This window comes from Opisthorchis viverrini, assembly GCF_000715545.1.
Source record: "Opisthorchis viverrini unplaced genomic scaffold opera_v5_1, whole genome shotgun sequence".
In the NCBI taxonomy this organism is placed as follows: Eukaryota; Metazoa; Platyhelminthes; class Trematoda; order Opisthorchiida; family Opisthorchiidae; genus Opisthorchis; species Opisthorchis viverrini.
In genome coordinates, this window is record NW_008751657.1 from 9,539,713 (window position 1) to 9,554,414 (window position 14,702).

General features: G+C 43.8%; 2 protein-coding genes across 2 annotated transcripts in view; one reads left to right on the plus strand and one right to left on the minus strand.

Annotated features, from left to right (window-relative positions):
- The window catches only part of T265_00170 (hypothetical protein), a gene marked incomplete at both ends in the record, with an annotated part of 47,539 nt that overhangs the window by 25,114 nt on the left and 7,723 nt on the right, over positions 1 to 14,702 (minus strand). The window contains 3 exons of the mRNA XM_009163827.1: positions 391 to 504; positions 10,428 to 10,472; positions 10,509 to 10,615. Of these exons, the coding sequence (XP_009162091.1) occupies positions 391 to 504; positions 10,428 to 10,472; positions 10,509 to 10,615 (266 nt within the window). The remainder of the gene's footprint in view (positions 1 to 390; positions 505 to 10,427; positions 10,473 to 10,508; positions 10,616 to 14,702) is intronic.
- T265_00169 (hypothetical protein) overlaps positions 13,731 to 14,702 on the plus strand; it is a gene marked incomplete at both ends in the record, with an annotated part of 2,827 nt that continues 1,855 nt past the window's right edge. The window contains 2 exons of the mRNA XM_009163826.1: positions 13,731 to 13,780; positions 14,224 to 14,392. Coding sequence (XP_009162090.1) covers positions 13,731 to 13,780; positions 14,224 to 14,392 — 219 coding nt within the window. The remainder of the gene's footprint in view (positions 13,781 to 14,223; positions 14,393 to 14,702) is intronic.

The window sequence follows — 14,702 nt, forward strand, 5'->3', positions numbered from 1 at the left end:
AGACTAAAAATCTAATTGGGAAACAAATCTTGAAGACGCTAAGATAGCTTGCGTTGCAAACCATCGAGCGTGTGATCATGGAAACGGATTCCCGAGGGCCAGAAACTGATAGTCTGATTTCCGGAGGTTTAGGCAAGATGTTGCTAACTTACGTTGATCCTGGGTTATAACACGGTTTGTGTTAGGGTTGAGTGGGATACGAATAGGGGTTCCGACGAAGTTATAGTCTCAAACTCATAATAACTTGTGTCCAAATTGTTGAATGGGTTCGTTTTACAGATCACATGCCACATACGGCAGCGGAACAGGACACGGAGCAAGCCTACAAGCGGCTGTTAGAAACGCGGGTCACAAAACAGTCCGTTCTTTTGTAACCTCAAGTGAACTTACCCGTTCGATTATCTCGAACACCCGCTTTGCGGAGGCCTTTGCCGCAAAGAAGTAGCGGAAATTAGGCAAAGCACCGCCTAGGAACAAACTTCCGATGATCACATTTAGAAAAACCTGAAGTGAAAGAAAAGAGAACAGAATGAGTGGGCACAAAGTGTCACCAAAAAGTGCTCCCAACGGTACGTTCAGGAAAAGGTGAATATCGAGGATGGATAGTGTCGTTTGAGACACAACGATGGAAAAGCTATCGGATGAATGAGTCCCTACTTCCTAAATTTAAATACAAGAGTTTATATGATGGGTGGGAAAAGTACACCGAGTCCTTTTTTCGAGAAGCTATGCCCAAGAGAAAGATACTGAGGTTTTATCGCGCGGATCATGCGCCGTGAAACAGGTTGTGATCAGAATCAAAGCACATCTCGAGATCAAGATGGCCCTCATTATCACCCTCCGATGAAGGGTCAATCCTGGGGATAACATTTCTGCGGGGATAAAGACTATCGCATATTGGGTGTTGGTTTCGGAATTCTGTTAGGGTTTTCTGAGAAGCTAAACCTTTTCCAGAAAGGACTACGAAGGGGGCTCACTCCACCTGCCCTTGAGGTATAATTACATGTGTCGTTGGCGAACGGATTGAGCGCATCTGAACACACTGAGCTCCAGGACAGAGAACCGATCACTAGGCTCACTTGAAAGATTACAATATGTGAACACTAGCAGTTCCACGCAAGCTACAGCAATGAAAAACCTTGTGATGTTGTTCACCTTGATAATTTGGACGGATTCCATTGCAACTCTGCCACAATGCAACTTTGAGCGGGAAAAAAGTGTTGACCAAGGTCTGATTTGATAAAAAACAATTCATGTACAAAACACGTTTCTGCAATCGAGTTTTGTGAACGTGTGGGTGTCATGTTTGTAGGAGCTTGTCTATAAAAGTTGGATTCCAGTTTACAGTTCAAATCACCTTTGGAATTATAAAGTTCGCCGGCTTATCGTTTTTTGTGCAAATCGAATGTTATCAGAGATTAAACCATTTCAGCCAAGTACGACTGAGCCCACATATTCATGAATTATTCAGACAAATTAACCAAGTTATATTAGCTAAGGTAAACTACCTTGAAAGATGAAGGTTTCGAACACAACTGAGCTTTAAGTCAGATATGAACAATGAAACAAGAGAATGACCGGATATGGCTTAATATTCAAAGGAATGAGCAACTTAGAAACAGAGCCCACTCCAGTCAACTCAAATGGAGTGATTTTAACCGCCAGCTCGGTTTGAAGTTCCACACATGGAATAATCGAGGTAAGATAAAGGAAGCAGGCCAGAGAAAAGGATTCAACTTCATGTCCGCCGAATGAATTGTGATATGATGGCTTGTAAACTCCGGTTAAGCTATGCTCGGATGTCGGTAAGACATCTGTAAAGTCTTCCATCAAACCTCCATACCTGAAGAAGATTTTTGTCCTGCTTATGATCCAGATCCGCACAGCCATTCTCACGAGAACCTAATAACGCGGATTTTCGCTGTATTATGGTCATTTTTTCTTCCATTCCTTTGTCTGTGAGCCCTATCTGTTATTCTACCCTAAATTGAGTGACCTGGAAGTATCGAACTCGCTCAGCCGTACCATTCCTTCGGTGCCTAACTGCCATGCCACCAGAAGGAAGCTCAATGGCTGGGATACTGTCAGGATGCCCAAGCCTAGACAGGAGAAGTGGAGAGTCAAAGGTCGAGTTCGAACTAAATTCGCGTTCTAACCATTGAACCATCTCGCCCCCTGGAAATATGGAAGCCAAAGAAATAGCATACAGGCCGCAAATAAAGCGAAGTGATGTAACGTAACGCCCACTGTTACACAATAAAGTGTCGCGTCACCAAAATTGTTGAAAAAAGGATGCATTCAGGATAACATGCTTATTCTGTGAAATTTCTTCTTAAGATCGAAGCTGTAGTTTTTCTAATAGCTGAAATAGGACTATCAGCTCAGGCTCCCAAACAGATAAGACCTATAGGAACCGAAAATTACTATTAAATTTCTATCCGGTTGACTGTGTTTAATGTTCACAAACGTAAATAAACACGATGCGGTTTGACACTTGACTATGACGTAGGTTTTGTTGTGGGATAATAGAGGCTGTACTTTTGGAACGAAAGCCCTACCAAAGTGTAGAGCCACCGCCCCATCCAACTTCCGAATAAACACGTCTAGTCACCTTGAAAGTTAAAACAGGTACCGAAAACAAACACCGGATTGAAAGAACTACCGGGGTTCGCTTAGATTCTTGACATAGCCTTCGAATTTCTATTATCATTAAAATGAATAAACATGAAACACAATGAAAGTGCGTACTGAATAGGTGTGTAAATCGATATCAGAGGCATGCCGCGATAATGTAAGGAGAGGGATGTGTTCAGTTCACAAAGTTGGATTAGAGGTGAAAAGGAAGGGGTGAACGAATCCTAGACCTTATTAACCAATCTGAAGTGATCTTGGGACATCGATTTGAACTGGTTCATGTTGGTATATGTTTGCCCTTATGGAGATGGAACCAACCTATAAAAAATGTACCTAGACGCAACACACTACTACTAAAGTTGCTGGAAATCCTTCGACAGCCCAAGACCAGTTTCACCCTTCTCGGGGCTAATCACGTAGGCGCACCTCTTGAGTTGCCGTCAACCTTATGTTCTACTTGAACCCAAATTGGATGGAATTCGCCAGATACCCTCGGTTGTAAATCAGTTTTGGTTCTGATGGGAGACTCAACTGAATCGAACTAGACCTCTTGCTTATGAGGGTCTTCTAAGAGTAGAACTTCGGTTTTAGCTGGCTAATACGGCTCCCACTCAACGCGGAAATGAGTTCTTATGACGAAATACGACTCGGAATAGGACTCACGTACCATTGCACTGAAATCTTTCTTCTGTTTGCTGGGCATCACCACACATGACAATTGAGTCATCTGTAAAATAAGACTCATTCTGGATCGTATTTCATCGAAACAGGAACTTACTTCCGAGTTTAGCCAGGAGGCCCCACTTATTACATGCCTCAAACCGAAGCTCTGCTTTCAAATTATGAGGCATTTAGTTTGCTTTCAAGTGGGTAGAAACACCAATATCAACACAAACCAATTCTATTCTACATCCTAAACTCATTTTCACCATCAAGTTCGAATAGGTCATAAGGTCTAGCATTCGTTCATCCCTTCCGTTTCTGACCCAAATTCAAATATGTGAACCGAACACCTCTCTCTCGCTCCGTATCCGCCCTATCTTGTCTGACATAAAGCCCTGATGGTGTTCCTCAAACCTGCAAACAGACCTTACTAAACGAGCGTTGAGCACAGGTCCACATCTAAACTTGACGCTGGATGAAGATGAGCTTCACATTCGTCGACAGGAGCATGAGAGTTCTAGAGTTGTTAGTCATATATCAATGCTGCGCTGACAGCGTAAGCTTTAAAACCCAACCTGCCGACAGCCAGTTCGAAGTTGCAGCCACTGACTGAGGAATTAAATGGGAAAAGGGGATATTCTTGCACACCTACATACCAGCTTATACAGATAATGTAACACACCAATTAAGATGCAGCCCAGAAACGAACTAGAGAGACTGGAGTGGCGCGAATTAAAAAAAACAAACACTTAACAATGTACTTTGCTTCACACACGATAGGAAATATAGCAATTTCCAAAAGGAACAGCTGACGTCAACGTCAAACGACAAGTATTATGTAAACTTGAAGAAAAAAGTCACAGTTTGCTCTACTCCAAGTTCATTGTGGGGAAAATAAGGAAAAGTGTGCGTTGGGATGACGAGTTGTCTGGGTGGGCAACTGTGACGACTTGCAAATGTAAACGCGAACACAACGCGTTTGGGTCTTGAAATAAACGCCAAACACTCAACATGATATTTTCTTGTGACAACTGCACACAAGCTGTAAAGAACCAAATACACACCTTCAGAACACACGCGAAATGAATGCGCCCACACTAACAGGTTACAGCCATTCTGGTTGTCACCGATATGCAAATCGAAGATTTAAAAAAAATGAAACGTGTCACTGACAAGCACTGTATGATGAATTCCTGATGAGGCACGCCATTCATTGACAGCTGTGACATTGATATGCTGGGTGACACGTTGGACCGCACTGCAAATTGCGTGTTGGTGTATGCACACGTATCACTTTATCAGTGCTCAGTCGTTGTTGCTATCCCCATACACCAAAGCTACAGAGCGACATATTTCCGATAGGAAAAACAACATATTATGTAAAATTTCCAAACAACAACACTTGTATTCACTTTGTTGGAAATCGAGACGAAGGGGGAACGATGGTCGAGTTGCTAGTCCCGGCAGTTTACTGTATCTCAATGTGTAATGACTATACGTGCAAGCCTTATCAATAGAAACGCAAAGATAACCACGGTCAGTAAATAAAGTTGGTAACCCGAGTGATCGACACCGTCGGTGGGGACAACTTCAGAGCGAGGTTAATGTGCGTCAAACGATGTACAGGACTGACATAAGAGCTCAAAGCTTCTGAACGGTCGTTGATGGAGTCTTTTAGCTGATCCGTTACGAAAAATTGTCTTTGTATTGTAAACACAGCTCCGCACAAACGAGACAAACACTGTGTGTCGATACGAACGCTCAGTGAAAAGTTCAACAAGCTGGGAAACAATTAAGTCCAATCAAGTCTACGGTATTCCTCTACAGCCTTGCTATTTTTATTTCAAACTGGTCCGGCGTGCAATGCAGGACATCCATAAAGGTTTCGTAACTACTGCAGTACATTGCAGTGTCTGAATTCTAACGGTCAAAATACCTGAATACGTACAGAATGCTGTTTCTGAATGTGTTGATTTAAAAAACGGATCAGGTTAAAAGAGAGGTTTACGTTGAAGCTTGCCCACGCCAACAGCTTACGATTCTATGAGTGGCATGTTACCAAAGTCGCCTATCGATACCCGTTTGTTTACTAAGCACGCTGGCGATGCACTAGCAAGCAGCCTTAAAGTACAAACTATCAGAGGGAGAGTGATTGGAAGGAATAACCCCAAAGTGTTAGTGCTAGGCCATTATTCGTTTCCTTTCCTCCCCCAGTTTGTCAATGATTTAAGAAACTCCCGGACCTCTGCCTCTCGACTTGCCCTGTCTAGGCTTGGGCGACCTGGCAGTATCCCGGCCCTCCTGGCATGGCAGCTAGGCACCAAAAGGGTGCTACAGCTGAACAACGAACCGGGATTGACTGCACTGTGCTGTAGCGTCAGTGTTGAATACCATCGGTGACGTGAGGAATTCGAATCTGATCCGCAAAAAATAGACGTCATAAAATGGTCCATAGGGCGGAGGCCAACCTGGAAGAAGGTCAGCTGTATGCTCTGCTACAGATCATCGGAGGCTACCGGGCTATAACATTTGACTGACCGCACAATTATGGGAAAGTCGATGCTATGTCCATGTTACAGATGAAAAGTCAACTTTGTCTAATGATGAAGTGTGGTAGTTGAGACAAACCGGATAGTTTATTTAAGTCGAGCCCGACGCGCACACAGTAAAGTCATATTAATCTGAGTTTGTGCACTACATAGATGTCAGACAATTGCGAAGAAGAGGAGATATCAGTTTGGTCAATAAGTGCAGATTTGGCACAAGCAGGATTTCAAACATACACCGCAACAAGGATACTCATGAACTGAAGCACGCACTGAAAAATTAACAAAAGAAATCACCATTTGCAACTGCATAAAATATCCAACGAACAATAGTCCGATGAAACCAAGGCATGTAATGTAAAATACTTGGCCAAACTGAATTTGATCCACCGAGCAAAAACGTAACACATACCGCATTTATGTATACTTCTCATTGAGATATCTAAGGTTGTGTGTGATATGAATGCAGAAAAACCAGTCAGCAAGGAAATTACTGGATCATTGTGGAAAATAAACTAGTTCCGTCTAGCAAAGGCCAGTCATGGAGAACGATCCAATTGTTTTAGTTAGGGAGTTCAGTTTCCCTTGGGGGCAGCACTTTCTATCGCCTATACAAGCAAGTGTCATACGCATCTCTAATGTCGATGAGATATTGGAGCTGGTGCATTAAGGTTCCGACATTCCTTCACAGCTCTTTCGAATACGCCTGTATCAGAAGCGGGGCGAGTAAGCTCAGTGGTTAGAGCTCGAATTTACTGACCAGAAGGTCCGTGGTTCGAACCCGACCTCTGGCTCCCGACTTCCCCTGTCTAGGCGTGGGCAACTTGACAGTATCCCGGCCCTCGTGCTTCCTTCCGGTGGTACGGCATTTAGGCAACGAAAGAATGCTACAGCTGAACGTTCTTTTTTGCATAAGAAGCACACGGGTCGTCAACAGACACTTGCCATGGCGAACTTTTGTAAAAGCTACTTTTGTGTACATCGAAATCGCACCTTCAGAACAGTAAATCAAAAGTAATTCTAATACCAACACTCGCATATTTTTGGGGATCTGTAACATCTGTCCGTTGAATTCAGCCACCTCTCTTTGGTAAGGCTGACATCAGCGCTGAGAATCCTTTGAAGGCAATTGTTCCGAGCTGTTCGAATAGTCCCATGAAGCTCGCAAACGTAGACGCATCAATGTCAGGTTCCATAACTTTGAGACACTGACCATTGGCTTTACGATCCTTATATTGACCGTATGAGGATTCCCGAAGGCGACAAACAACTTAGTCTTAAAAGAAATGATTTGTAGAGTTGAATAAATCGCAAAATCTGACGAATCATCCCATAGGACTGTCCCCAAGGAGACCAAAAACAAAAAGTCTGACGAATCGTTCCATAGAACTGTCCACAAGGAGACCAAAAACAAGTTACTCATCGCTTGTAATGATGCATTGTACATCCACAGCACTGTTTTTGATTCCACACACGAACATCTCTGTATAGTGCGGCAATGGACCCATGAACCTATGGATCACAATTCTTGAATGTATAAACAAACCTTGATGGTCCAAGTCTGTTTACGATTAACTGATTTGTGAGTCGGTCCAGACACATCCATTTTGGTATACACGGTAATCACGACCCTGTGATTACTTTTGGCTTGTTTAGCCTTGATAAGACCTGGGTAGCTTCACAGTAGCCCGTTACGAAGGAAACAACAGCTGACCAAATTCATGCTGAATTGAAAACACATTACCTGTCACATCAGATAGTTTTTGGTATTTGAACTGGTATTCGGGAAGGCTTAAAATTTCAAAGCTTTATTTCGGAGCTGGATGCCAGTATCACCATGAAGTAGAAACAGGTCATCAGCAGTGTATGTATGCGAACTTTTAATCTGTTCCATTTCTGGACAGAGAATCAGCCAATGCATGTGATACGCGGGGTATTATATTAGGGAAAAGTGGTGAAATTCCCAACTGGGTGGTCTTTCTTCGCTCCTTAGCGCCTGCTGGGAGCCGAGAATGCACCGGGATGGCACATAAGGTTATCTCTGTTGTTGGAACGTGTGGATGGTCGCGTATCAATTTCAAGCCAAATCATAAGAGGCCGCAGCGAAGTGGTCTTGATTGAATGGTCCCTCTTAGCGGGACCATAATCGTACTTGGTGATAGCATCATCATCACCACCCGCAGTAGTAACGACCCTAAGACCATCGTAAAAAGTCTCAAACGTTTTATTGACCTCTTGGGTCACTGTATGGTGGATCTGGATTCGCTTGGCAGATCGAACTACACTGATGGATCCCTGTGGAAAATAGATTATGCCCCACATGCGGCGTGCTGAGGCGCGAGTGCGACCAGCTGAATGCCCTGCTTCCAGTGTAGACCGAGCGAAGTTAGACCGGTCGCTGATTGCTTACAAGAGCCAAACCATGTGGGGCACCTGAACACTTGAAACCCAGAATGTACGTATTCGGTGATCCCGTAGGCCGCATCACTTATGGCGCGTACACGTGGTACACGTGTAGGGCTGGTTATTGCTTGGTGCCAGACGCTAACCAGGCTGGCCTGTACAACGGTGTTTACGGGAAATCTCTTTTAGAGGCGATCTTCATAATGTGCAGTGTTGATATGCCCAATATAAACGAACATGAACTTTATAATTAGTGTTGTGTTGGGAAAAAGGTAGCCTCACTAACAATCAAATGTGTGAGCGATAGTGGTGGAGTACGTCAAAGCTGTGGCAGATGTGAAAGCTGTGCATTTGAAAGTATAACTTTACAGTGTTGGGGTATTCGGATCAGCATCCAGCACACCGGAGATACAACGTCAGACAAAACAACGGTACCCGGTAAGATGTGCGAGAAATCAATACAGACATGCATGCCACTTTGTAGAATGCACATATTCTAGTTTTGGAGCGAACAAGTAACGATACGGGCGATCTGTGTAAGCAGTGTATACAACACATCGGCTTGAGTTCTCTGCCTATCGACTCCGACGGTGTCCCGCTGCATGCAAGCCATTGAAATAAGGTAATTAGGTCGTGATTTCTAAACCACTTGTTTCCACTATACAGTGAAACCTCCAGAATTGCGAAACGACATGTGATTAATGACTACCATTCGCGTCACAGCTTGGAGAAGTTGATTTGCAATAACGGATGTCCTCTGGATGTCTGGATATTCATCAGTAGTAATAGGCCGTGCATTTCACTGTTTAGAATGGTAGCAGCCAATTCATCGAACTAAGCTACTGAGGGCTCATGTGAGAATCATTCTGGTAAACCAGCCTACCGCTTGTTTGTTGATAAATACATGTACTGGGATTAACCATTCCAAGTTCGATAAACCTTTCCATCCAGAGTTTGCTGGTTCGACCGTTACGACAACTTCAATAAAGTTTCAGAAAAGTTGGTATGTGAACAGCGTTGGCTACAAGGTGAAGTTGACTCATCCCATGAAGGAGTCAGTGCCCAAAAGTAAATAAATCAGGTCACTAAAAGGATCTTTAAGATGAATTCGGTCGGTCAATGCAACTAAAGTTCAATTCCAGAAGAAAAATGCACCAACCGGTTAATATCCGGTCTAGAAGTCTGTAAGCTGAGAATACATGAGAATCGCACCAAGAGAACCGAAATCATTTGTAAAATGCAATACAGAGGGCATACAGATTAAGAGAAATAAGGAATATTAGCGAATCATGGATAAAAATGGTTTCAAACGATTCCCAGCTTTTCCTGGCCAGAAAGCACGTATTTCCAAGGGAGCGATTTATCTCTGAAGTTTTACATACCCAAAATTACCGACCGTGATCACACTCCTTCTCATTTACATTCACAGGAAATAGTACACACTTTATACATCATAAGAAGCATCCAAGATAGGGCGAGACATCTGGGTTGTAGGAATACACTTGGGAAGTCATAAATTTGCTTAGAAATCGCATTAGATTCCCACTGGGGCATTTGAATGGTAGTCAGGTACGACAAAACTTGAGTGAGTAGCTTTAACTTCTAAGGAAAACGGAATGAAGGGACAGTCGCCAAACCCACTGAAATAATAGTCTAGTTATTTAGACATAATACGCTACTAATCGGGTTGTTGAAAACTTTTCGACAACCCCCGACCGGTTTCGCCCCCCTTGGGGTTCATCAGGTAAACAAAATCGAATTGGTATGCAAATAAGTGTATTTCGTGAATTTCGTGGAATCTCCATTCAAGCAGAATATAAGGTTGACGGAAACTCGGGGGTGCGCTTATCTGATGAGCCCCAAGAAAGGCGGAACCGGTCGTGGGCTGTCGAAGAATCTTCAGCAACCTTATGAGTAGTGTATTTCAACCATACATGTATCGCGACATCTCTCGAATATCGTAGCAACTGAAACACGAGGCGGACTGGTGCAGCACATTCAGTTGCTTAAAAACATAATAAATGAGGGATTCCGCTGGGTTCTAGGTAAATGTCCCGTCAAAACCAAATTGGTATGCAAACAAGTCTAGCCTACTTATTTATTATGATGTTGGTTTCCAATACTCCACTTCGGGCAAAGCCATTACCGCTTTGGACGGCATCTGTCAGGGACGCTACTCACGGACCGATTTGATGCGGCTTCATATAGGATGTAGTTGTAAATAGCCTATAGTCCATAGAAAGCTTATCAGTGCACACTTACCAGAACAACGGATCCAGCATCATATTCTCCTTCACGCAACAAGCTGATGCCGTACCAGAAAACGAGTGCGGCTGAGGAGTATACAGACAGGCTGATAAAGCCCGCCGCTAGAGGATGAAGACGCAGAAATAAACTCAGGTCAAACAGTTTGCAGGACAGATCAAGCGGTACAGCTCAAACAGCTAGGAGAAAGGTATACTTGACCCGCAGCTATGATAGTTGGTCAAACAGAGAAAACTAAACAGATGAGGTCGGTGAGAGGGATGGAAGGGATCGGTCAACACTCATTACAACCTATGTTTTCCTGAATATGGTAGTCATTTTCGACAGTGAAAGCGGAACGTCTGCTTTGGAGTCAGATTAATAGGTATGTATTCAGCGCTCCAGTGAACGGAAACAGGATAACAGATGTCTCCCCCTAAAACTATACTCTGATACCAAAATTACTGCCAAGTCGCATTGGTGGGTCGGTTAGGTCAGTACTCCCACAACAGATTATCACAGCAGAAGATCTTCCTTCATATGGATCATGTGTTAAGTCATAGTTGATGTCTCCAGCAGAGTGTCTGTTTGTGGTGGGTCCCTTAATAAGGCAAATACCGCCTGTAACGACTTAAACTAAGGGAGTTCAAAACTTCCGTAACTAGTGAGCGGTGCGATGCATAGTCAGCTGTGATGATCCGAAGTAAAAACCTGATTGGGTTGCCGTGGTGATCGTCCTTAGATGTCAATGTTCGGCTACCACGGTGTGCACGCTCGCGTCCTAACCAAAAGATCGTGAGGCAAGAGTACCACACACTGATGTCGCCGTCAATTGGAGCAATGTTCTCGGGGAAGCTCGCCCGATATTTGTGAGTCCATTTCGTCTATGATTCGTTGGATGGGTCATACAAATAACTGAAGAGGTTGGTGAGTCCGATATGCAAAATGTCTCAGTGGTTAGAGTGCCAATTTACTGACCGGAAGGTCCGTTGTTCGAACCCGACCTCTTCCCTAATTTCTGTCTAGACTTGGGCAACCTGACAGTATCCCAGACCTCGTAAATCCTTCGGGTGGCATGGCAGCTAGGCACTGCCAGCTGAACGATTTATTATTATTTTATCTGGCCTGATATGCCTCGAAGGCAAACACTCTCAGTTTCGGTAAATGTTGATTGCCCATTTCAGAAACCCTTACTCATGGGCGTTGGTCTGTATATGGGAATTGTTTGATCCGCCACTAACTGAAGGCAGTGTGAGTTATCACTTGAAACAACTGTTCTCTGTAGCAACAGATACCTTGATTAAACAGACACTGTTAAAAGGTTCTGTTACATTCTTCCGAGAGGGTGCCATACGTATCAGACCTGCAAGTCCCCCTTAAATCCTAGACAACTGACTTTGTAGTAGACAGCGGAAAGCAGCTCGCTTAATAGGTTACTTGCGCGGCGACCTGCCGAGTTGTATATAGATTGGAAAGTGATGTGAAATGATTATCTATCTCTCAACCCTCGCTGAATTCACTTATCGAGTTATGGGGATCTCCTTCCTACTTAGAAATTATGTGTGAAGCTAAAACTGAAAAGAGCATCATACGGTAATCCTCCCAGAGAGGCCATCACGATGGGGAGGGGAGACAGACGCTGTTCGTGAATACAATGAGTTGTCGTAAATTGTAGAAAAATATGAATCGACTACTGACAGCAACCTACAAAGTGCCGCATAGATATTCTGAAAATCCTTGAGAAAGGCCGCTGACAGCAACCAAAACGTCGGATCACAACAACCTATTTCACTACGCTGTGTTTTCACTTCATAATTAAAATAAAAAAACTCCTTATTCTGAAAATTGATCAATGAACAGTCACCATCCTGGCGTTAGCTTACATCATACAATGCTTTCAATACCGCAATTTATAACACGAACTTTATTATTCAGGACAATGATATCAGGTAGACCTTGGCATGACCTCGACGATGCAAAATTAAGATGCGTGACACCAAAAATCGACCTTGTAAGGTCACTGGTATACCGTTCCCATCAGCGTTCAAAATATCAATCAACATAAACAGTATGGAGGGCAGGAAGTCGAGCACGAGTGGGGTAACTACAGAGCGAGGTGAAGTTCAAAATGTACCAAAAGGTGATAATGCCTTTCATCATTGGGATGTAGTAAACAGGTATAGAACCACGTGCGCCTCACAAATCGCGGCGTTCAGAATAGTCTGCGACTTTTGGCACATGGTTTCCCCCTTGTGTTCCCTTGGGTGACCAGATCGGTAGTCCGTGAGGATTCAAAAATGTCTTTGTGGAAGGAAGCATTGGACCCACTGTCGCGCTGGTCCATCTAAAGATTAAAAAAAATCCTGTAGAACATCCATTGTGGACTTTCGACCGGCCTCTCCTCAAATTGGACGGTTGCGTAGGGATTCCCGTGACGGCCACAGTGACACAGTGGGTAACATCGATTAGCCAGCTTTTTTCGTTTCCGATGTCCACCACTTCTTCTCCTGAGGCGTCGACTGTAGATCTGTGCTTGAATGGGTGGTTGTAACGAAAATCACAGCTCAGCCGTGTGGGACTCGGTACTGAGACTGTACACGAGCAACACATTTCGGAAATCAGCATTCGCGTGACAGCAGCCTCGTCCTTGGTTCCGCTTGACTCGTTACGAGGTCAAGATGACCCGTTAAAAGATGTGTAGAAAGGCTAATAAATCCTTGACAGTTGCAATAATCACAGGGGTATTTTCATCTAATGTTCCGGCGCAATTAGGCAGGTTACTCCCTGTTTTTCGTATAGCCTCACCAAAATGGTTGCGTGAGGAGAGGAGGACTGTTCAAAGGGGTGATGTGAATGCAAAGTCACTGTTATTGATAACGGGATGGACTCACCGATACCATTTTAAAATGTTAAACCAGTGGAAAAGCCCGACGAATGAGTAACAGTCAGAGTTCAAATGTCAACTAATCTGGCCCGGTCTAATAAGAAGTGAAGCCGTGTAGCCCAACAAGTTCGGGCTTGATGTGCGGCGTCTATAACTCGACGATGGTTTGTACATCAACCCTCCTTTTCTTATCGCTTAACGGTGCGCTTACGGGCTTGACGATGTACGGAGATTTACTCTTATTGTTCACTTGTCCTGAGGCGTGTACAAGTCATGCCATCGGACTATATTTGTGCTGTTATCATCATAGAAGTTTGGAGTATGGCGATAAACCCGATAACTACCGCCAATAATCTATGAAACCGGCTCGCGCATCATCGTCACCGGCAGCTGAAGACCATGTAAGGTAGATACTACAGCTCTAGTTAGCACATCATTTTATCCTATTTAACACACTCGGTTCCCTCAGAAAAGTGGGTTTTGAATAAGAAAATTGGAAACTTTCGCATTTGCTGTCTCCTGTGAATCGTACGGCAGCAAGGGCGGTCATTTGAGTAAAAGAGCAAAGAAACGAAGTCAATGGAAGATGTTCTGCGTTGTACCTTTCCACAAACATTTTGGAGAGGTTACAGAAACAGACAAAGAACTAACATCACCACTTTCAGAATCCCCAGAGCACCATCCCAGTTTTGTCTCCGCGAGTGCATGTGTAGTGTGCTAACAACGCAGTAGTAGTGGTAGGCATATTTTCCATTTTACTGATCATGGATATTTTTCATGAGTCGGAAAAACTGCGGCACACTGAGAGTGGATGAACACTCCACTTTCCATTTTATCGTTGTCCTTCAGCTGTAACACCCTTTCGGCGCCTAGCTGCCTTGCCACCCGAAGGGAGCACGGGCGCTGGGATACTGCCAGGTTGCCCAGTCCCAGACAGGGGAAGTCGAGAGTCAGGGGTCGGGTTCAAACCAAGAAACTTTTGTCAGTAAATCCGCATTCTAATCACTGTCTTTCGCTAGTAACCCTTCTTTGGTGAAGCCTACTTTTAGTGGTTCATAAGAATGGTTTCGTTTTCCAGCGTATTCTCCACTCAAGCATGGAATTTAACGTAATGAGTAAGCTGTAAGCTTCTAACTTCGTGAAAAAATCGATATTGCATTGCATGCAGTTGTCGAAATGTGTATTACTCAGGAGGAAGAGAATCTTTTCCAAACAAGGGCCCAGCAGCGCGAATTAACCGATTGATCCGAGACTAAACGCGGTCAATGCTTTGAGCACGCATGACACATCGCATGTAGAATTTATATATATATATATATATATATATA